General features: G+C 39.2%; 1 protein-coding gene across 1 annotated transcript; it reads right to left on the reverse strand.

The window, feature by feature from the left end:
* Positions 1-253: 253 nt before the first annotated feature.
* On the reverse strand, positions 254-20,349 carry atp10d (ATPase phospholipid transporting 10D). The gene is given in 22 exon segments (XM_057342830.1): positions 254-1,844; positions 2,199-2,386; positions 2,523-2,627; positions 3,356-3,436; positions 3,529-3,729; positions 3,823-3,948; positions 4,091-4,167; positions 4,270-4,558; positions 7,114-7,298; positions 7,564-7,690; positions 7,860-7,957; positions 9,470-10,103; positions 10,283-10,459; positions 10,623-10,837; positions 11,094-11,346; positions 11,832-11,944; positions 13,599-13,730; positions 13,822-13,928; positions 14,033-14,118; positions 14,411-14,615; positions 18,146-18,549; positions 18,552-20,349. Coding segments are annotated over 22 exon segments (4,092 nt in total). The 5' UTR covers positions 18,627-20,349; the 3' UTR covers positions 254-1,630.
* Positions 20,350-25,321: the final 4,972 nt, after the last annotated feature.

A 25,321-nucleotide genomic window follows, 5' to 3' on the forward strand; every position in this document is an offset into this window, starting at 1 on the left:
AAAACTGCTAATATGCACACTGTCAAAACAACTAGTAGGATTTACCTTTTTTTTATTATAAATAATATATATATATATATTAGTTTTGCACACAGTTTTTTAAAGTAAATTGTACTTATTTTTTACAGTTAATCATACTAGTTGTTTTTTACAGTGCAGATAGAACCTTGTAAATCCAATGCGACAAAATGTTTCTCTAACACTTATTAGAAATACGTATGTGAATTGTATTTATGCACAATGAATAAGTTTGAGTGTTTTATTTTACATTTCGCAAATAACACAAATGTCTATCAAGAGATGTAAAATAACATGTTCATAAACTATAAATACTATACAAGTTAAGTATACATCAATCTTGTTTATCCATTCACATTTTCGACTCAAGCATTCATTTCTGCAATAAAAATAACATAACATAAAAAGTAATAAAATACTGGTAATCCACCTGGAATGCATGTTTACTTGCACAATGTACACAAACATGGGCATCAAAGACCTCAGGTCACAAATACATCAGCTTTTTTTGCTTCGTTTCATTCCTGAGCAGGGAAAATTCACTTTGTTCTTCTTGTAAAAGCATCTTGGTATGTCAAAGCTGTCCACGATCAATAAAACAAGAATGCTTTTCCTTATTATTCAGAGGTTACCAGATGAACAAAAACACAAAGGATGTGCAAATGTACTTTCTTGTTCCAACTGGAGTTACTCGACTCCACTGAAATTAAAAAATAACATTTTGCCATTTATTTGCCCTCACATCATTCAAAACCTGTATATTATGACAAAAATATTGTGAGAAATGTCTATACAATGGAAGTCAATTGGGTCCTGTGTTGTTCGGTTACAAAAATTCTTCAAAATATCTTCTTTTGTGTTCTGCAGAAGAAAGCCATTCAGGTTTAGAATGACATGAGGGTGAATACATGATGAAATCATTGTTGGGTGAAGTATCCTTTAAAAGTCACGTCAGTCTGACTATAATCATTCCTGATCTATGACAATTCATAAACTGTCTTAACCACAAAATAAATTTGTGGAAGATTACACAGTTTTCTCTTAAAGAGAAAAAGCGTGCAACATCTACAATAATGGTCAAGCAATATCGGGAATATCCCAGTCTCAAAAATAAAAAACTGTATTATATATTGCCTTACAGTAGGAGCAAAGCAGCCATAATATATTGACATACACAAACCGCATCCTGACCCACGATTCACAACTACTCCGATCTCTTCAATCACATGAGGTACACAGTTCTTGTGTGGTGCTGGAGTGCATGTGTAATTCAAAAAGCCACAGGCACAGCCTGAGACGTGTGAAGTGTAAACAACTCTCTGTGTATCTTGCAGCTTGGATAGAGCGCTGGACCACTCAGATCGACTCCAAGTCTATTCCACCTTCCACGAAAAAAACGAATTTGCACTGCAATTCAGGTATCTATGTATCCCACATAGACAGAGAGAGAGTCCAGGCACGTCACTGTAAAAACACTCTCATTGGGCAGAGAAAATCCAGATCTGTGATCTGATTGGTCAGAGTTCCTGCCAATCATTAAAGTGCAGGAATATACAGTCATTAGTTTTACTAATGTTGTATATATGGTTAAAGGTGGCCATTTTGTAATTGGTCACAAGACGACAGCGCCTGCTTCTGTGATACAATTGTCGGCATTCACACTGAGGTTTTGAGGGATGTTTCTTGTGGACAGTTTCCCAGCGGCCCTGCTCTCCTTCCACTGCTTTACGCTAGAGCAGTAGTCTACTGGAGGGAGTCGCTCTATTTTCTGTGCTTTCACCAGGTCATAAGGACAGGTGCTGTTACAAATGACACGGAGCAGAATCCTGTGAAAGAACAACACAGTGAGTGAGACAAAAAGGCTAAAAATAACTTCAAATACGTGCCTACATGTATGTATACTGCCTAGCATCTTAACTAAGATGTTCTATCTCGACAGTTCTTATTTCAGAAGTCTGACATCAGCATGTTGCTAAGCTACCAGATGAATGCTATAGACTATTGCAATTGGTAAGGGGGTTGCACTTTGTTTTATAGTATGCGCTAACCCAATAAGTTAGGTTTAGGTAAAGGGCTGGTAGCTATTAATTTACACATCAATTAAATTATGTACATGTAGAACAGAACTGTAAATTAAAGTGATACTGGTGAGTGAATGAATAAATATGTGTGTTTTGTACCTAGGCAGCAGTGCCAGGACTGTGGTAAGTCCACACACAAAATAGTAGGGTGCCTCTGACATCATTTTAGTCTCGATGCCGAAAGGGTTTGTGGGAGAATTGCATGTCACACATGTAACGCTGAACACTAATACGAAGACATAATAGAACAGGGCACTGAAGAGCAGCAATGCACCATGTAGCCATGTCTGCAAAGAAAAAAAATAATCCTCACAAAAAAGATTTGCACACAATTTAATTTAGCATACACATACTGTATTATACATATTGTGTTTATAAACAACAAAGTGGCTGACAAATTTGCACTGTAAATGACTGACTCACCAGTGTGCGGCTCTCTATGACCTGATGCAAGAGGATGATGAGGAGGGCGGAGCCATTAATTGGAGAACCAAATGAGAGTACTCCAATATCACTCCCTGCATACGCCTTACATAACAAACAAAAGATTAGGTGATCATTTATACTGTGTACATACATTACTCCGTAGATGCATTACAACAATACAGTATTACAGGAATACATTGAAAATGATTTAGGGATTTCAAGCATGAATATGAAACTTAAAGGTGTGTGAGGACTACAAAATGGAAAAAGCTAAATTAGTAACTTCCATCATCCACTGGTTGGACAAACAGACTAGAGCCAATATTGCTACCTTTAAAAAAAAGCATTGTTTTGATAGCAACTGTGTGTTTACATGTATTTACATCAGACTGAAGAATGTAGGGTTTCTCGATGACAAAATTAATGATTATTTTGGCCATTATATTTCGGCCATGATTACTCACTGACCTTTGAAACATAAATAAATAAATGGTCTTTTTCAATAGAATTCAACTGAGGAACAAATAAAAAAGCTGCACTGCACAGTAGATTCTTGCCAAATGGAATGCTGCACAACAACCCTTTCACCTCAATATTTTTTTTTCACCGGAAGGCAAAATTGTCAATATAATGGTGAATTACTATTAATTGCAAAGCTCTAAGATAAAGTATTTTTAAATAAACAATGCACACTTTACCTTTAAAGGAATTTGCACCTTTCCTGTTCTTAGGCACACCCAAATGTCATTTGTGAATGATGCAAATCGCTCAATTCAAATAAGAACCCTTTACAAACAATCATTAAAAACTAAAACTTGAGAATGACTTACAAAGTAAGGTATGAAGAAGCACACTAGGCTCTGGTAAAACGCATCAAGCATGGTCAGCCAGAATGTTGAGGGAAGATAGGCCTGAAACGTTATCAAACGAATCACAAACAAGCCATATACACGTCTTCACATTTTATAATACAACAGAGAAGTGTAGGAGAAATCTAACCCACCTGAGACTTCTGTCCAGATTTGTACAGATCAGGCAGGTCGAGGAGCGTCTCTGCGGAGACGTCTTTGTCCAACACCCCGTAGACGAGTGGAGGGACGGAGGTGAAGAGCAGGTTAAAGAAGATGAGAACCCATGAGTTGGTCATGGTGCTGCCGGAGAACCCACAGAAAAACTGGTACCAGAACAACAGGTTCACGTACATCTATACGGACACCAGGAAAAAAATGGTAAGAAGGGCACAGGATCCACAGCGCATTCATTCTGACCTGATTTTCTACACGCTTATGAAACTCACCACATTCTTGTAGAAGAAATAAAGGATCATGTTAGCCAAGCGTGAATAGCACCAATGACCGTGAACCAAAATCAGCTTTCTCAGGTACTTAAATCTTGAGATGGCAAAGTCACTGGACATCACCGCCTATAGGAGAAAGAGCAGGTTAGATATTTTTATGAACAATAAGGTCTCAGTAAGATAGAAATGTCTTTTAGTAACTCTACTAAAACTGCTTAGCTTGGCACGTGAAAAAAACAGAACAATAGTTCAGTGTCTGTCCACATACCTGCATGCCCTCCTGGCCCGAGATGCCAATGCCAACGTCTGCCATCTGAATCATACTAACATCATTAGCTCCATCACCTGAGAACGAGAACCACGCATTTCATTTTCACAAAGCCTCCATAACACTCTACATGGACAGCTTCATTCACCAGAAGCCAATCAGATCTTTCATCTACTGACCTATAGCCAGGGTCATGACTTTGAGTTGGTCTCGGACCAGCCGTACCACTTGGCTCTTCTGCAGGGGGGTGGATCTGCAGCATATGACCGAGCGACAGCAGCATGTGAGGTCCAGGAAAGCCTCCTGTAGATCATTGTGCAGAGCAAAGTCCAGCGTGCGGCCATCAATGACCAGCACAAAGTCAGAGGTGCTTCTATCATCCTCCAACATGTCATGGCTAGACGATCCTCCATTGGTGAAGTGTCTGATCTCACATTGTAACTCGTAAAGTCGAGCCTCACATGCCTCCTGAGAGAGAAAACACAGAGAAGTTCAGTTGTGCATATTTTACGCCAATTAGATTGTTGAACACATTAGAATACAGTCTTTGTTTTTGAGCTTCCACTTCAATAATGTTTTTTTAGCTCTCACTTCCATAATGTTCTGTTGCTATTTGCATTTTCTTAAATAGTGAATAGTTCACACAAATGACTTATTTTATTTGCGCAGAATTTTTTCAGTTGCACATAATTCATTTCTTAATTGAACATTTTTACATTAAAATGGCACAATTTTTCTTCTAATTTAAACAACTCCAGTAAATATTTGTCTTCTGAACCAAAACAATATAGGGTAGGGTATAAGAAAAATATTAACATTTTGAGTTTATTTACCAAAACTAAAGCCATAAGAAGTATATACTAATACAATCTGCTTTGGCAACATGTCATCAACATCAAATCTCATTGGTTCTTTTGTGTCTCTTGACGAAAACACATAACAACTAGTGTTTACATGAAGTTTACATGAATTTTTACTATAAGGTGAACTTTTTTTTAAAATATGAAATTTTTATTCCTTTAAACCTGAAAAAGTTTTAGTATCTTGAAATAAAGAAAAAAGACAATGTAAAAAAACAATGTGACAATTACATAATTAAAATCACAAGCAGGACATAAGCTCAGGTCACCTGCATATAAACGGGTTCATCTTAACAACATAAACAAACGATACTGCGCATGCGCACTTTTGTGACCCCAATTTAACCTCCGGTACACATTCACAAACAATAGAGTGCCTGTAGATTATTTCTGATAACAATCAATAGAAACTGAGAAGAACTGTTCCTAAATTTGTCTCTCCAATATTTTGAAATTAGAGTCCGATACCAAGCTCAACCGCTAGATGTCAATGTACCATATGGTTTGTTTAAAGCAACAACGAGCCGTTTTTCGACCTTAAAATAATATCTCTAAAATTATTTTAGTGGTAAGACAACTCTTAACTAGACGAATTTTACTGCCGCTGTTACCTAAGGAGCCCTCTGTCAGCTGAAATCACACTTGTAACTTTGGTTTGCGGGTAGGTTTCCAAGCCCCGCCCATCACCTGCTTTACGGCACACGTCACGTTTTACTCATAGCCTGGGTGAAGTCAGCCAACATCTAACAATAAGACGAAACGATCTTGTTCAAGGCAAGTCTCCAAACCATCACCATGGCAGAGCCAGCAAATAAAACAAAGAGGAAACGAGAGAGAGTGATCGGACTCGAGCCCGAACACGAATCAATATCTGACGGACTTACACTCGGTGCGGCGAGCTGCAAGAGGCAACGGGTTGCAAAACGGATGGAGACCTAACGTTAGCCTTCCTGCTACTGGGTTTGAAAGCCTTATATGTACATTTTTTTCTTACTGTCCTGTACTTTTGAGCATATTAGTAATTTGGCTGTGCTCAGGTTGTTTATTGGCGCACTAAGGTTTCTGGTTCACAATTTATAACCGTAAGGTAGACTAGAGATAATGCAATGTTGCCGGGTCTCAATAGCTTACGTAGCATGATCTTGCCTGGTCATGAATTTAGTGTTATGCTTGTAAACGATGACTACCAAACCACAATAAATGTTTTATGGTCAAAAGTTGCTGATTCCTTAGTTCATGCACGTAGACTAATGTTATCGGTATCTATAGTTACTATGCTAGGCACTATTCCCATAGCGAGTTAAGTGTAAGTTATTGATTGCACCTAGTACACAAAGCACAAGGCCTGGTCGCAAGTGTATTTCCGAAAATATAACTACAGAAAATTATTTGCATTGGTTACTAAACACATTCACGTCCATGCGTTGTGTTTTGGGTGACTGCAAATGTGTTATGTAACTAACGTTAGCTGCTATGGAGCTAGCGCGCTATGCGCTAACGGCTAACAACCAGCTGCTACCTCAGAATCTAGTTTGAGCTATTAGTATAGCCAAGTAGTATACCACACGGGAGCCAAAATAGTGCTTTGCATGACATGGTGTAACAGCGGTTTCTGCTTATTCAACAAATTCACGTGTATTGCGCTGCCACGTGGAAGCTTATACAGTGACAGTATTTACGACATTGATAACAGACAATTGCGCTTATCAACCAATTGGGGGAACCATACCCCAAAACGGCTCAATATTGCTTTAAATGCGACCGAACTACAGGACCCATTCAACAAATTGTTTATTTAATAAAATGAACATACAAAATTCAACAAATCGTTTATTTAATACAGTTATTATACAGTAAAATAATAATACAAATTAATATTAACATAAATGAAAACATTTATATTATTAGACACAAGCCAAACACAAACTGGAAGTTAACTGGGGGTCAGGCGCGCATGCGTCCTATGAAACGGGCACTGCAGGGCATGTGCACCATCCTCCAGTCCACATTACTAACATCAAAGTTGATTTTTTCCAAAGCTTTACAGGGCTACATCAGATTACTGTATACCTGAAAAATGTATACCTGTGTGCACTGCAAACGGCCACTTATTTGGTTCAATAACGTTCCCTTCAGTCCCCCTCTACCCACACGTGTTCATACCTTACTGTCACAGTTGGCTGTAAGGAGCTGGTCTGTCGGTCTGAGGAGTTTACAAGCAAAGGCAATATTAATAGCCGTCTCTTGTTTGTCTCCTGTAAGGACCCACACTTTAATTCCAGCCTCTTGCAGGGCCTCAATAGTCTCGGGCACCTCCTCCTGCAGACGGTCTACTATACCCGTCGCCCCTGTGAGCCAAGAAAACATTTACGATACTACATTTTTATTAAATTTTTGCTTCAGTTCATGAGAAAAAATGTGGTGCTTGACTCGTCTAGTGCAAAACTCAAGGCCATAATGGATGCAAGTTGTTACTAGGGAATTGCTAAGGTGCTTTGTATGGTTTCAAAGGAAGTCTCTAAGTGGTTGCTATGGTTTTCAGGGTGTTTGTTAGGGTACTTATATGTGGTTTCTAGGTTTTTCTGATGGCAAAACTATAATCTTAAATCTCACCCAACAATGTGAGATTAGTTTCTAGTCTCTCGGCAGATTCAAGCAGAAGCTCTTCTCTGTTTTCAATACTGGTCTCTGCATACTCGTGTCTCTTCAACCAGCCTTTGTATTCCTGCTCTTCTAACACCTTTCAATCATACAAATAATTACATCAAACAATTTCATTTACAACTCACACATAAATTCATGCGTTGTCAATGGATGCTATTCTCAGATGAAGTTTGACAAACGGAATGCAGATGGAACATATTCAAGTTTCATTGTTTCAAAAAAGGAAGTGAGAAAGCCAAGCATACTTTTTTAGCAACACAGAGAGTGCGCAGCCCCTCTCTTGCGTATTGGTCCAGGTGTCTCTGCGTCCGTTCCATAACCTCTCTAGAGAAACCATCTTTAGCTGCAACCCACATGAATACACAAAGCACACAGATGAACTGGGTTACAGCTATTACAGGTCAACACTATTGGTGACAATATAGTATCTAACTTTGCATAAATAATAGGTCTGCACAAATATTCAAATTGAATTTAGTTAAATTTAGTGATAAGACAACCAGGCAATATTTGGAATTTAGGTTAAACTTTACGATAAGGTTGTATTTTGTTAACATCCGTTATTGCATTACCTAACATGAAGTAACGAGCAATACTTTTACAGCATTTATTAATCTTATTTCATGTTAGTTTCAGCATTTACTAATACATTTTTAAAACCAAATGTTGAACCTGTTAACATCAGCTGCATTGGCAATTATTAACAGTAACAACAATTAATACATGCTGAAAACTATATTACTTACTGTTAGTTCATTTTAGGTTATGCATTTACTAATGTTAACAAATGAGTTTGTTTCCAAAATGAGATAACTAGATTTTTTAAAATCATGTTTTGTATTATGTTATCATGTTTTTATTGTTTAATTGTGTTAGTTAGCTGTATTTTTTTAGTTATTATGGCTTAAGTCAAAACAAGCCAACTGCAGTTGGATTGATATTAATTGGAATGCACAATAAAAAACATGATTTTTGAAAAAGAATCTAACCAGTTAACCAGAGTTATCTCGATCTGGAAACAAACTCTTCAAATACAACCTTATTGTAAAGTGTTCAGCATCATACAATAACTGGTACGCCCCGTTCAGACCGTCAGCGACTAGCAGCGGTAGAGCATCGCGATCTCATTAATTTCAAAGGAGAGCCAGCGACTTCTGGCGACAGTGACTGTTGGCAACAGGAAGTGGGTGTGTCCAGCGATGGGAGTCAAGCGACAAAAGTTGAGAATTTTATGCAAATGATGAACGACGTGGAGCTCACGTCATCCGTCTCTCGTCAGTTATTCAAACTGTTACAAGGACAACCAAAGCTAGGAACGCCTCCTAACGATCTCATAGCAAGAGACAAGTGACACGGTGCGTCACGACAAATGACAATAGAATGCATTAGAACCTATTATAATTTTACATTTTGTCCACACTGGATGCGGCGCGATACGACAATCCCATTAGAACAAGCCGCGCCGGTCGCGTCCGGTGTAGACACGGCATTAGTTTCACCAATTTTCTGTATGTCTCTCATTTACTGTAATATTACTGTAATATATTGTTATATTAGCCACATTACTTTCTCAATACTGGTATCAGCCATTAAATAACGCATATCAGTAAACCACTTCTAAAGTAATCCAAAAAGAGATCAGATTCTACTTTAAAGCCCAAGGACAATGTAAATACAATGAAAATAGTATACTTTGGGCCTAAAGTAGCTTTTGATCACTAACAATATCTAAGCAGAACGAATATGAAATACTCAATTGCACAAAAAATAAAACAACAAAAGAATATTGCACTCATACACTAGCAAAACTGTAGCATAACCAGCTTTAATAAAACAAAGTTATGACATCACAAACCTCCTTCAGCCAGCTCCATAATGACATTATCTGCTCCTTTAGTGTACACCATCACATCTCCTGTGAAAGGATGACGGACAACCACAGACATCCTCTTGCGGGCAGAATGAAACGGTAGCACGTGCAGCAGTGGGATAGAGAGCGGTCCTGCACCTGGAACAGCCACCAAGACCTGCTCTGGAGACCGGCCCAGAAGAGTGCATCCATAAGCCTTTGCTGCTTGTACCAATGCTGCCTCATCCGGGCTCTCTGCCTCATATAGCAAATCATCTTCCTCATCATCATCATCCTCATCGCTGTCAGTCTCATCATAACCTTTGGCCAGCTCCGCATCCTTCGTATCTCCACAAGGGCCACTGCGCAACAAGACTGGAGTAGAGGGGGTGGAGGGAGTGTCTGAAGGGGTGCAAGTGGGTGTGTTGGGTAAGGGTTGGGTTGTGATGGGCGTTTGTGAAGCGCTGTTGGGGAAGTACATTGCCGAGCGACCACGGGTGAAGAGTTTTTTGGTCAGGCTGCTAGGGCTGTCTGTGTTTTGGTTGGGTGAAATGGGAAAGCGAGGTAGACTCAACTTCTGCAACAGAAGCTTCATGTCCTCTAGAGAGCGTAGGGGAGTGCGACCCACAGGCATCTGAACCTGATATTATATTCACAAAATTACAACAAAAACAATTATAGCTTTCATTGAAAGGCTAAAGTGAAGCAAGTGGACTAAAACAGTAGACTACAGTAAACAAAACCATAGATAAGTGGATAAGAGCCTGAGTTCATATTTTAACAGGATTAGCTGAATATCAGGAAAGCTTTGGCTCATACCACATGTCTCGGCTGAGTGGCTGAGGAAACCACCACAGTGTTACAGACGGCCAGCGCCAGAAAGAAGTCCAGAATGTGAGAGATTTCAGCAGCTTCATGGCGGACAGAGGGATGCATGGGTGAACACAAGGTATCCAGCTTCCCCTTCAGCTGAGGGTCTGGAACAACTGCACACTCCTGAATGAAACGTGATTTACACACACACGCACACACACACACACATATATGTGACGATAAGTACTTACTGAGGTGTGGTACAGTAAAATTAATGGGTGACTAATACAGAAAAGTACACACGCTAGATTTATAAAAGCTATGGGTCAACGGGTTCACATCTCACCATGGTGCCGCTAAAGGCTCCGAGTGTGCGCCTGCGGAGCGTGTCGAGGACGGAGTGTGTGTCAGACTCTGCCGTGAGGGTTTTGAGAGAGACTGAACTTTGATTGCAGCTGAGAGATTTACAGCTCAGAGACTTCTTGCTGGAGCGCGATCTCAGTGTGTGAGAGTGATCTACATCACCACACCCCTGCTCCTCATACTGCTCCAGAGAAATAGCTGAAGAATGACAAACAAAACTTTCATATGCCTATCAGTTATTAAGCCTCTCACCAAAATAATATTTAGTGAGTTGCAAAAAGAAACTTTTGTTATAATTTATTCACAGATGGTAGATGTTATTTACTCCAAATGCAAATAGTGATATGCTAACTTGTAAATAGGAATAACATTTCGGGTAAAGTATCCCTTTATAAATGGCACACCCTGAAATGGAAATTGGGAAGGGTTGAATTCTGTTGGGTTGAAAACTGACCGTTCTCGCAGTGAGGGTACTCCGTTCCTGCCACAGTACAGCGACGGAACAGCATGCGGTTTTCTGTGAGGGTTCCTGTCTTGTCGGAGAAAAGATACTGAATCTGACCAAGATCTTCTGTGATGTTCAATGCTCTGCACTGGACTCCTGTGTCAAATCTCGGGTTATACAGATCTATATCATTTTGAATAAAATAAATCTGTCCCAGCTTCACAATCTCTATAGACACGTAGAGTGAGATCGGAATCAGCACCTGCAACACAGAGGAAAAAGAGAGAGTGACGGAGCTTTAAACATATACATACAGTATACTGATCTATATACTATAACCACAAGACTTATTCATTATGACCCTGGACCACAAAACCAGTCTTAAGTATCACGGGTATATTTGTAGCAATAGCCAACAAAACATTGTATGAGTCAAAATCATTTTTTCTTTTATGCCAAAAATCATTAGGATATTAGGATCATGTTCCATGAAGATATTTAGTAAATTTCTCACTGTAAATATATCAAAACTTTATTTTTTGGATGCAGCAAAACCGCCAACAAAAATGGCCATAATTCCCAAACCGCTCTTTGGGAACTACCCACTCAAGTTTGGTATCTATGTAAGGCGTAGAATTTCCGCTTTCAGTTTCATCTACTCTCCACAACGTCATTACAGCGTTAAACCAATAGAGATAGTTTTGCACCCTCAGATTATATCATGTGTAAATGTTTACCGTCACTAACCTGCAGAACAATAATCATTGTCCAGAACGTGTAAAAGGCAGCGAGTGCAGGGGGCGTGTCATCAGGGATCATGAAGATGGGATCCTTTAGTCCGTTCAACCAAAGACCATGACCTATAAATCACCAGCACACCACATCAATCAATCAAACTTGAAATGTTAACACATTCATAACTTAAACTACAGCAGCAATACATGAGAAATTGCATGAGAAATACCAAAGCCCTTTACATTTACATATAGTCATTTAGCAGACGCTTTTATCCAAAGCGACTTACAGAGAGTTCAGGGTTATTTTTTTTCATTTGTCTGTCAAGTATTCACAGAAGAGATGGGTTTTAAGTAGTTTTTTGAATGTTGTGAGAGATGTGGTTGACCGGACTGAGTTAGGAAGAATGTTCCACCAGGAAGGAGTTGTAAAGGAAAATTAGCGGGAAAGCGATTTACTGGACAAGGAGTTGTGCCGCATGCTCAGTGAGATAGGATCTAACCTTTCTAATGTTAAATAAGACATATCAGCATGACCGCGTTGTCTTTGCAATGTGATCATTGAAGGACAGCTGTTCATCAAATATTACTCCGAGGTTCCTGGCTGTTTTGGAAGGAGTGATTGTGGTATTGTCAAGTTGGATGGTGAGATCGTGTTGCACCGTAGGGTGTGCCGGAAATACAAGTGGTTCTGTCTTGGCAGGGTTCAGTTGGAGGTGATACTCTTTCATCCAAGCTGAGATGTCTTCTAGGCAGGCTGTAATGCGAGCTGCTACAGTGGTATCATCTGGGTGAAATGAGATGTAAATCTGGGTGTCATCAGCATAACAGTGATAGGAGAAGCCGTGTGCCCGTATGATCGGTCCCAAGGATGTCTTGTAGATGGAAAAAAGCAGCGGTCCAAGCACCGATCCCTGAGGGACCCCAGTGATCTTGTGGTGAGCAGTGGACAGCGAGCCCCTCCATGACACCCTGAAGGATCTGCCGGAGAGGTAGGATTTGAACCAGCTGAGAGGAGAGCCTGAGATTCCTAGAGATGACAGGGTTGCTAGCAGTATCTGGTGATTGACAGTGTCAAACGCTGCAGATAGGTCTAGCAGAATCAGGACAGAGGATTTAGATTCCGCCTTGGCTAGCCGCAGTGCTTCTGTGACCGACAGCAGTGCAGTCTCAGAGGAGGTTTGTTTTGAAGCCGGACTGCTTGTCATCCAGTAGTTTATTCGGGGATAGGCAGGAAGACACCTGATTGAAAACTGCCCTTTCAAGTGTTTTCGCAATAAATGGGAGGAGAGAGACAGGTCTGTAACTGTCGGGGGTAGAGGGGTCCAATGTAGGTTTCTTAAGTAGGGGAGTGACCTGGGCCTGTTTGAATGTGGATGGAAAAGTGCCAGTGAGACGAGAGATGTTGATGATGTGTGTGAGTGTGCTGGATATGGCCTGAAGGAGATGGGTGGGGATTGGGTCGAGGGGACAGGTGGTGGGGTGGCTGGAGAGAAGTCTGGTGACTTCAGTGTCAGTGAGTGGGGCGAAAGAGGAGAGTTCAGTGTTTTAAGTGAGGGTAATGTGTACAGAGGTCTGAGATGCTGAGAATTGTTTGCTGATGGATGATGATGTCTTTAGGGAAAGTCCATATTTGGAACACTTCCGGAGAGCCATTTCATTCATACCACAACAAATTCTATTTATGTGAAAGACTGTGTCACAATTTCCTCATTAGTAATACTAGTAATACCATTGCAATGTGATGTTCATTTATATAGTCTTTGTTAGTACTACTGACCTACAGCAGCAACAAAGCACATAAGCAGCAGTAAAGCCACACTCCACAGCACATCTACATTAAGCCTGCGCTCCAGTTTGCTTCGCTTGTAGCGCGGTCCGCTGTTATTCTGCATCGCTTTCGTCTCATGACCTGCAAGCACGTGCATTTCATTTATCTCCATCTGTTAGCTACATCATTCTGTGGTGAAGTTTATCTCTAAGAGCAGAAATGTGAAAGTGACCTGCATAGACCACGATGCCAATGACAGTCTCTGTGTTTCTCACGGTACAGCTCCTCAGCAGCAGATTTTCACTGTGCAGTCCAACGCGTATCTTGCCAGGATGTTCCCTGTGTGAGTGAAAACAAACACGTTACCTTTGAATTCAAAATTAAATAATTAAAGAGTTGCCGTGTGTTTATTTATTATGTACAGAAGCAGCTACTTTACTCACATAAAGCCCCTGAAGCGTCTCAAATCATTATTGGGATTTTCACACTCGATGCGACTGCTGAAGCTTTCTGGAATGAATTCGGATCCCTGAGGCAAACATATACAGTACATGCACATACAGACACATTTATTTTCATTCTCAATCCTCAGATGTTTTCTAGGCAAGATATTATCTTGGTAAAATTTGAAAACACAGGGCACAATGTATATTTCATTCAACAACTCCATAAAAACAACAATGTTTTTAAAAGCTTTTAAATATTTAAAATACACATATACATATATATATATATATATATATCTTCAAAAATATTAGGAATTTACAGTTTTCTTGTGCTCATACCATTTGCCAATGGTGGTAAAGATGACAGTCACTCACCTGTTGTGGCAGCTCACGGACCACCTGCCTCTGTTTCAGGTTGGTTTCTCCATCCAGGTTGGCGGTCTCGATGTGACACACACCGTTAGGATCAGACGAGTGTAGCAGCACCATGTCAGCTGGTATGATTTCATTACAGCAGAGACGGACCAGGTCACCAACACACACCTCTGCCCAGCGCCGCTCCACATAATGCTTCTGCTTCCTTCATAGACACAAATACATACAAATACACACAGCAACCTTTTTATATCCTCATATGTGCTTTTGTGTGCTCAAAATAAAATTTAGATAACCATAAAAAGGTCCAGATATTCGTAGAGACAACACACCAACATATTTCTTTATGGATATTATTCACCATATTGATAGAATATTATACAGAACACACTATTTTTACATTTGGCAAGACACTTTCATCCAGCTTTTTATGCATTTCAGCAGCAAAACTTCACAATAAGGTTCCATTGGTTAAAGGTACAGTGTATGAAATTTAGCGGCATCTAGTGGTGAGGTTGCGAACTGCAACCAACGGCTCACTCCTAACCCCTCCCTTTTGAAGAACTACGGTGGCTGACACAGGACTAAGATGTTGTTACGTTTTCGCTTCTATGCCGAAGGAGATCACGTATTTACGAGACACGTTCTGTAGAGCAGTTTGTCTGTTTAGGGCTACTGTAGAAACAACATGGTGAATTCCATGTAAGGGGACCCGCAGTGTATGTAGATAGAATCAGCTCATTCTAAGGTAATAAAAACATAACACTTCTTAAGGTAAGGTCTTTATACATCTCTGAAGACATAGTTATGTATATTATATTGAATTTCTATAAATAGATCCTCCAAAAAATTACACACAGCACCTTTAACATCACTTCAATCTAGTAACATGAACTAACAATGAACAAACCTTCTGCAAGGTTCCTTGAATCAAATCAAAGGTGGTGTCTGTTGGCATAAACTAACATGACCAAACAATGAATATTTAGTTTAAACTAAGATTAAGAAAGATCCATAAATGCAAGACAAATAAGTTGCTCAATGTTAGTTAATGTCAGCTAACACTTTTAACTAATATTAACAATAAAGCCTTTCTGTAAAGTGTTACCATTCAATACTTCCAACTTTGTTAGTTTCACCTACTAATGCTATTATTGTAGAGATAAAATCGGTATAGAGTAGACAGATGTTGTGTGTGGCTACACTGTCAGCTAATAGCAGGAGTCTGACAAAACCCATGCAGCGTTTTCTGACAAAATCTCTTCTGCTTCTACACAACCATCAAAAGAATGTGATGTCAAGTTAGTTACTGTATGTGTTTTATTATGATAAAACAGGCCTGCACCATTTGGCTAGCACTAAAACCAGTCTTGCAAGTAATATTAGGAAGTATTTGCCATGCTGAAATCCCAATCTATTATAGAAAGCAAACAGACTCTTAATAGAGGTAATATGCATTTCCCAGTGCTGCTTTGTTTATCCGTCTATCGTTTGAATTAAGCCACACGCACAGATTCTAACATTACACTTGTATTGTTTCTACTCAAGTCAACACCAACCAAGGTCTCAAAGTCAGAGTAATTAAGTAAAGCTGCGCTTCACTGTCTCCCATGGCAACAGCTACACAACAGGAAAACTAATATGATCCCTGCGGCAAGACCATCACATGGGAGATTTTTTGAACACAGCAGCATCAACAACTGTACTAAGGCAAATGTTAGAGTATTTAATGTTTTGATACAGCTTACAACAAAAAAACAAACACAGAAAGACTTCAAACACAGCTAATACATTTTTACACTTCTGTATGTTTTTTGTCATCGACAGACAGCTGCCTGTATACTGGATAGAGTATCAAAGTGCTATAAGTATACCTAAAAATCATTTTCATAATAAATACATTCAGTATATACAAACAGTGCACCATGTCTGTTTGTGCAAGTGTATACAATAGACGTGACTTAGATTCAGGGAATTCAAAGCTCCTGTTGACAGAAGGCAAATAATGTGATAGTAAAAATATACCGCCATTGTTCTCAGTCTCGCACAACTGCAAATGTGCACTTTCACCTGTGACCGAAATAATGTGACCCTGCCTGTCTCAAAATCCAATTATGAGATTGTGAGCATCAAATTTGATTTCAAGCATTAAAGGGACAGTTCACCCCCCAAAAAAATTCTGTCATCATTTACTTATCCTCAGGTTGTTCCAAACCTGTATAAATTTCTTTGTTTTGCTAAACACAAAGAAAGATATTTGGAAGAATGTCAGTAACCAAACAGATCTCACCCCCACAGTATTACTGTATTTCCCCTATGCATGAGATCCCCTATGGGTGAGACCTGTTTGGTTACTGACATTCTTCCTAATATCTTTATCTGTGTTCATCAGAGCAAAGAAATGTATACAGGTTTGGAATAATCTGAGGGTGAGTAAATGATGACAGAATTTTCATTTTTAGGTGAACTGTCCCTTTAAAGGCGGGGTGTCCGATTTCACCTTAGCCGTTGTTGATGTTCAAATCACCAAAACAAACACACTCCTACCCCCATCTTTAGCTTTCGTCAGCGCTCGGCTAATGTCCGTCCTGTGCATTGTGCACCTTACTGCTGATTGGCTACAAGGTTGTTTTGGTACTCGGCCCGACTCAGTTGTCTAAAGCGTAATTTGGAAATGGGTTACCCCGCCTTTAATTTCACTATGATTTCAATCTTTGACATGCCTGTACACAATCAATATCAAAGATATCAAGGTTTTATTTTAACAAAATGTTCTTTACATTATGTAGTTTGATTTTACGTAAAAATCAATTAATCAATAAAAAATTACTTGAAGTCCCAGTGAACCGGAAGTTGTGATCGTTTTTACTTCCGTATTTTGACGCATTTCCGAGTGAAATGGAATTTCTTATGAGAAAAATAGTGGGCGTGGCTCTTTCTCTGCGATTTGATTGGATGTATTAAACAGCCGTTGCATTTTGAAATGGAACTGGCAGCAGACTTGACAGTTGAAGGGGAGAAGTTAACGGATGCTCCGCCCAAGCCATCTAACATATGTCATTTAAGATGGATAGTCATTACAGGAATTAAGTGCATTTTCAGATTTCCACAAATTTTTAAAAAGAGAATGACCCACATTGATAATAAACTGAGCAATATTTCATGAAAAAATAGGCATTGTAATTTTTAATTTCACTGAGACTTTAAGTTGCATTTTCACAGGTAGAATCACAATTATGAAACAGCATAAACCAAGAAACCGGTTTTAGCACTACAGGCTAGAAGAAATTAATCTGCTATGATTGGACACTTAAATATGCAAATTCCCTTGTTTTTAACATGGCTGCGTGTTGACAAACCAGTCATGTTTCTTCACGTGCCATTATGAAGCAATACATCATTGTTTAGAGATCAAGCCAGTGTTGGATTAGAAAAAATAAATAAGCGTCAAATGTGCATTATAAAGAAATATGTGGGCAGACCACCTTACAGCTATAGATTAAATAATGCTTTTCCTACATGTTAAGAACAAAACTGTATGACTCGTGCAAAAACAAAACAAACAAATCATAAGCAATTGATTTGCATGATACCACGAGTGTGCCATAACCCGCTGATAGCAGATATCAGCTGCCATACAGGTTAAAGTACACACATGCATCTATAGATGAGAGCACGTGTCTATGCATGCATTTTAAATTCTCATATGGTTTTCAGAAAATTTCATGGGTTTACCTGTCATACACATCACACAAGCGGTTATTGACCTTTTTGTCCGATCTCCTCCGTCGCTGATCCTCCCAAAGGTCTTTGACAGCAGTTACAGACATCACTAAAATAATAGGAATGATGGAGATCTCCGGCTGGAAGGCATTCACGACAGGCACAAAGTTCAACGCGCCCAAGAATAAGAAGTATACGTTGGCGAACCGATGGAGCTGCTCGAAAAGATTCTTGGGAATGAAAGACAGAAATGTGTATTTGGTCGTTCTGACCTTGTTTTTGCTGTATGACTTCTGCAATTCCTTCGCCTCTTCATCTTCGGTCCAACATGGGATGACAACCCTTCTCTTTTTTGCCTGATCTTTGATAGTGCCACCTTGATCTGGGTCCGACACCTGAGTCATGACTGGACTTGATACCGATCCTTCGGCTCCGGCCAAACAGCGCGTAAGAATATTCCAGCCAAATCAGGTCGCTTCTTTATCCCCAGCATGTCCGACAGGTCTTACCCTTCCCTAGGTAAAATGCTCAAGCATTGTCCTCCCTCCGTTCCTATTCAAACCAAAGACTTGACTTGCCAGATCAGACACCTGAGAAGTGTTTCTATCCAAAACCTGCTTCAACAGTGAAGCGTGTCTAAGAAACAATGAAATAATGTACAGCGTGTAGACTGGCCGCTCCTCGTCCAGGAAACACTCCCAGGCATCATAAACAAACTCATGTAGAGCTTTTTATGACTCAAGAGGCGGTTTTTCAACTGAGAAGACAAATGGGCTGGTAATGAGCAACCAGTGACGTTAATGTGGGACAGAGGACACTCACCATTGACTAAGGTGCAGAGACTGTTGTTGTTATTACTATTATAAAACATAATGGAGGACTGCTCATAATTACCAGCATTACTTTATGAACACTAACATTTAACCACACGCTGTAGATATGCGAGGATCGTATTTTTCTAGCATGTTATGATGGCCCCAGTCAAACACGAGTACTGGTCATGGGTGTGGGAGGGGTTAACTGTGACATTCACAGCCACACTAGAAGTTCCACATGGGGATGCTACATATCCTTTCATCTCATTACAATACAATAGCATCATACTGATCAATTTTTTGAGAAACAAACCATTTATTTGATCTCTCCATAAAAAACTAAAGTGAAACAATAAGGAATAATGAGACACATTCATGAATCATTAATCTTAATGAGAGTCTAGAAGGAAGTTTTGCATAAAGCTGGAAGGAATTGTGCAATGTTATTTCTTGGAAGCGATGGGTATGGTTAGTGAATCTGTGCCAACAGTGAACGCTTTTCAAGTATAATAACAGCACCGGGTTCCTCATGTTTATTGTAAACAAAAGCATAACCAGTTCATTAGTTAAAGGGCTCATATACTGTACATTTGTAGTACTGTATTTAAAGAGATCACCCAAAAATAAAAATTCTGTCATCATTTACTCGCCTTTTAGCTGTTCCAAATCTGTATACATTTCTTTGTTCTGAACACAGAGAAAGATATTTGGACGAATACTTGTAACCAACCAGTTCTTGGACCCCATTGACTACCATAGTAGGGAAAATGGCTATTTATTTTTTGTTCTGTTGAACACAAAAGAAGATATTTTGAAGAATGTAGGACAGCAAACAGTTCTGGGGCACGTTTGACTACAAATTTAATTTTTCCTACTATGGGAGTCAATTGGGGTCCAAGAACTTTTTGGTTACCAGCATTCGTCCAAATATCTTTCTCTGTGTTCAACCAAACTTATATTTAAATTTTGTACTGGTTTGGAACAACTAGAGAGTGAGTAACATACAGCCTGGACGGACATAAGGTTTCAGAATTTTCTACACTTTTACTCTCATCAATTCATCTGTCTTGATTTCTCCAAATGTCCAGTTATACTTTATGCCCAGAAATGTTTCATTATTCACTTATTTGGGGGTAGTAAGATTTTCGAAACAGCTGAGGAACAGTTTGTTGTTTGTCCTCATGTACTTACTAACTAGTACTAATACTAGTACTAGTACCAGCTTATTGAAATCAAAACGGACATCATTGATATGTATTAGGCAGCCTGTCACACATTTCAGTTTCTGATATCAAACCCCAGGGATTGTAGAATGAGATGTTTCTGGATCAAAAGAAAGTTCAATAGTCTTTTTAGGATGGGAAGGAAGTTTCAACAAAGTATGTTTTTGTAGGTTCTTCGGTGTTATATTATGCGATTTTCCATTGCCTCTGTGTTTGATATTATTTTATTACATATTTATGTACTTATTACGTCTTAATTATTTATGTATTTATTACCATGCTTTGTATTAAATGTTAATGTTAAATAATACATATTATAAAAAAAGTTTACTTAAAGCATACATGTATAATGCATTATAAAAGTAGTTTTACTGTATTAATTATGCCTTGTAATGCACCTTATAATGTTTATACATTATAACACTTATCAATTCATTGTTACACTTCACATTTTTATTTTGGTTATAATTCTTGACTACAACATTTAATGTATACAACAAACATTATGAACAATTATAATGCATCACACCATTTAATAACCCTTAATAATGCATTATACCTAAAGGCTTTAAGTAAAGTGTTACCAAAGTTTGTTTTCAAAGCATAATGATCTTTTTCATTAAGAGGTCAATAAAATATGTATTCCTCATGATACAGTATTAATACGCCACTGTCAAAGGAGAAGCCCCCAGGTTTTAGCAAGTAGTTGCAAGAACTGTTCAGACAGTCAGTGTTCATGACAGTGTTGTTTTTGTCTTGTTTTATCTACAGTGGTGGCCAAATTTATTAAACACTAGTATTTTCACAAGCTAAAAATGGCTTTAAGTCATCTTTTAACTATCTTTTGTGTCTTGTGTCAGTAGGAAACATCAGTTTACTTTCCAAACATTAATTTAGGCATTAATTAATCCATTGAGATTACAGCCAGTGACAACAGCCAGTGCTCCACACAGATATCTGATCTCATCATCATTATTATCCTGTCTGTCTGGAATGACGTGAAGAAACAGAACAAACTGAGACAGACTAAATACAGAAGAATTGTGGCAACGTCTCCAAGATGCTTCAAGAGACCTACAGTACCTGCAAAGCTACCTGAAAAACTATGCGCAAGTAGACCTAAGGCAAAAGCTTCTTTAAACACGAAGGATGGTCACACCAAATGTTGAATGAATTTATTAATAGAAATTAATTGATAAAGAAAATCTATATCTATTTATGACATTATTTTTGACAGCATCCTCATTTTACATCATCTTTACACAAGTGCCTAAAACTTTTAACAGTATTATAGCTTTGCAGGTAGGTCTCTTGAAGCATCTTGGTGATGTTGCCACAGTTCTTCTGGATTTAGTCTGTCTCAGTTTGTTGTTTCTTCATGTCATTCCAATCCAGACAGACTGGAGGATGATGAGATCAGATCTCTGTGTGGAGCACTGGCTGTTGTCAGACTCTTTGTGCAAACAAAAATCTAATTTTTACAATTAATGGCAAAATGAATGTTTGGAAGTTATATTTTCTACTGACACACTACATCAAAAGATAGCAATAACTGCCTTAAAACCCTTTTTAGCTGTAGAAAATACTAACGTTCTAATAATTTTGGCCACCACTGTACATTAGAAACACACACACTGACCTGCAGTAGACATGTGTCAGCGTGTTGTTTATTTTCTTGTCGTAGAGGTACCGTCTGTAGTCCTCCATGGCATCTTTGAAGGCAATAACTGTGAGCACCACAGCGAGAGGGATCATGGTGATCTCTTTCTGAAATGCTTCCACTGCCGGCACCCAATTCAGCAATACGAGGAACAGGAAATATAAATTTGCTGCTCTGTTGTCACAGAAAAGACAAAACTGTGTCAGCAAAACACTTCATCAGTACTCTCAGCAGAACATAAAATACACACACAAATAATTTAGACAATTCTAGGAAAAACTATTTCCAAAAAGCTAATAATTGTGAGTTGTCTGAACGACTGTATAATCAAGACTGATTTGTGATTCACCTGGCTGTTGTTTACATTAGAAATGCTTTGCCTTCAGCTAGATAGAGTGCAAGGGAATGTGACAGAATGCACTAGGTGTTCAAAGCGTGTGGACTGTTTTTAACTTGACAGAATATCAAAAGCGCAACGCTCATGGCAAGACATTCGAAAAAGAAACATTTAGCAAAAGAAAAGTGGTTAAGAAATGAATTAAAACAATCCTGAGAGGAATTTAATATGCAAACTGTCTAACAAATAAAGTACATCACATTCCCAGCAAGCTAAGGCCCGGACACTAAAAAAACTAATTTAGCTCACTAGTCTATGAATCATTCTGACAAAGACAACAAATCTGGAAAAGAAACTACTTAGCAACAGTGAAAGATCTTTAACTATGAACATCTAACCTGTGAAACTGCTGAAACAGATTCATGGGGATGAAACTGATAAGGTTGTATTTGGTGGTCCGAATGCTGTTGTTTCTGAAACCCTTCGAGATGTTCTGGTACTCTGCATGGTCCGGACCCCATCGTGCTACCACGACTCTTCTCTTACCGCTGAGCCGCTGAACCGCAGGGTCTTGAGCATCCAGACTACTCTTAGGGGGCAGGGATGAAGGAGGAAAGTACCAGCCTCTCCCTGTGTCTCTGGATATTAGCTGTCGACATCTGTGTCGAATAACACGGAGTCGCTCCATAAGAGCTGAATTGCAGAGTCCGGGGGGCCAAAATGGCAGGAGTCCCTGTGTGCAGTACAAAGAGCTTTCCTCCTAAACACATAAAAACAGACATAATAATCTACCTGCCATTTCTTCTCTTTTTTGCAGAGCCCGTCTGGTCACCCGTCGGAGAAAAAAAAACAAGACCCGCAAATCCATGGCCACAGTTTTGTAATTTGTTCCCTCAGTTTAAAAACCGTACTTGCAGATTATAAAACTGTTCCCACAGTTTACAAAACCGTGCTCTTGGATTAATAAACTGTACCCACGAGTTTCCAATCCGTGCTCTCAGTTTTGTAAATCGTCCACTCAGTTTTTGAAATTTGTTCCCACAAATTCATAATCTGTGCCCACGCTTTCGCAATCCGTTCACACAGTTTTGCAAACTGTACTCGCGGAATTGAAGTCTCTGTCATAAGAACAGAACAAGGTTGTTATATTTTAGATTATATTATAAATAGGGCTGTCAAACGATTAATCACGATTAATCGCATCCAGAATAAAAGTTTGGGTTTACATAATGCATGTCTGAGTACTGTGCATATTCATTTCATATTAATAAAAATATACACATTTATTTAAGAAAAAATTAAATATTAATATTAATAAACATTTACATATCATTTAAATATCATTTTTACATATCATTAAATTATTGGCAAATATAAATAAATACAGGTAATATACACGTTTGTGTACATGTATGTGTTTATAAATACAAAATGAATATGCACAGTACACAGACATCCATTATGTAAACAGCAGGGCAGTGTTGGCTTGCTCACCGGGAGACTGCATTTATTTATTTATTAGATATTATTTATTAGAATGATCTTGCTTGGTCTATAAACACCATGCACTGTGCTGTGTTTTACCTTTCTGTGCTTTTGTTTTTCTGATTTGCTCCTGTAAAGCTACTTTGGAACAATGCACATTGTGAAAAGCGCTATTAGGGCTGTGCAATTTGGGGAAAATATCTAATTGCGATATTTTTGACAGACATTGCGATTGCGATTTGATTTGCGATTTTAACTTTTCTAATTCAAGCTTCAATTCAATATTGTTGTGTGGAGCACAGTATGGGTATAGTTACCCTGAAAGAAAACAACAAAAATAAAAACATTTAATTGTTTACATTAAAACCATTACAAATTTAATTTTTGTAGTGTGCTTTGGGCATTATTCAAATAGGGCTTACTGTTGTTCAATTGGTTCCCAACTTCCAGATTACATCACACCAATAGAATCCAAATACCAGTGTACACTATTACAGTATAGTTTCCATTAAAACAAATACAACTCCCATTGTAACCCTTAAATCCATAACATTTTCTATTGTGTTAGTGAATTATTAAAATAGTTCATAGTTTACATAGGCTGATTTATTATTGTTTAAGTATGTGGGATTTTTTAAAACAAGTAAAAAAATGTGCTGAATGTTTAATTTCATCCAAGTGATATTAGCAAAACAGTTAGATAGAATTTACATTTGTTTGAAACGCGGAGCTAGGCGTGAGTTTACACAGGGTGCGCGCGTGCGTCAAGCCTCGTCCATATTGCCAGATGCCCGAGCCGGACTCAAGTACTATAAACGTCATTACGAAACAGGCTGTGTATGCGCGTCAAGTTTAAACGGCTCGTCCGCGAGACGCGCAACGCGGGGCAGAGATGCGCGAGTATGACAGGCTGTGTGTGCGCGCGTCAAGTTTAAACGGCTCGTCCGCGAGACGCGCAACGCGGGGCAGAGACGCGCGAGTATGACAGCCTGTGTGTGCGCGTCAAGTTTAAACGGCTCGTCCGCGAGACGCGCAACGCGGGGCAGGGACGCGCGAGTATGACAGCCTGTGTGTGCGCGTCAAGTTTAAACGGCTCGTCCGCGAGACGCGCAACGCGGGGCAGAGACGCGCGAGTATGACAGGCTGTGTATGCGCGTCAAGTTTAAACGGCTCGTCCGCGAGACGCGCAACGCGGGGCAGAGTCGCGCGAGTATGACACAAGCTGTGTGTGCGGTCTTCTGAATTGGACGGTTCTTTAGTATTTATTTGCCTAATATGATCGATCTGACTCTGCAGATGCCATAACACACACACACTCTCTCCTGCCTTCTGTATGTTTGTTTTTTTAATGACGGACGTTTACGCAGTTGGCTGGGGCAGTGCTGATTAGGCATAACGGAGGTGCGCTCACTCAGTTGGTTAGCAAGAATGCCACTCAAAGCGGGCTTGGAACAGACGCGTTTCCTATTTTTCACATCGCTTCCACATCGCAGCCTCTTGCGATTAGCAAATCGCAACGTCTCACATCGCGATTGCGATTCGATTTCGATTAATCGTTCAGCCCTAAGCGCTATATAAATAAATTAAATTGAATTAAACACAGACTTTTATTCTGGATGCGATTAATCGTGATTAATCGTTTGACAGCCCTAATCATAAGTTATCTTA

Source organism: Triplophysa rosa, linkage group LG9 (genome assembly GCF_024868665.1).
Source record: "Triplophysa rosa linkage group LG9, Trosa_1v2, whole genome shotgun sequence".
Taxonomy (NCBI): Eukaryota; Metazoa; Chordata; class Actinopteri; order Cypriniformes; family Nemacheilidae; genus Triplophysa; species Triplophysa rosa.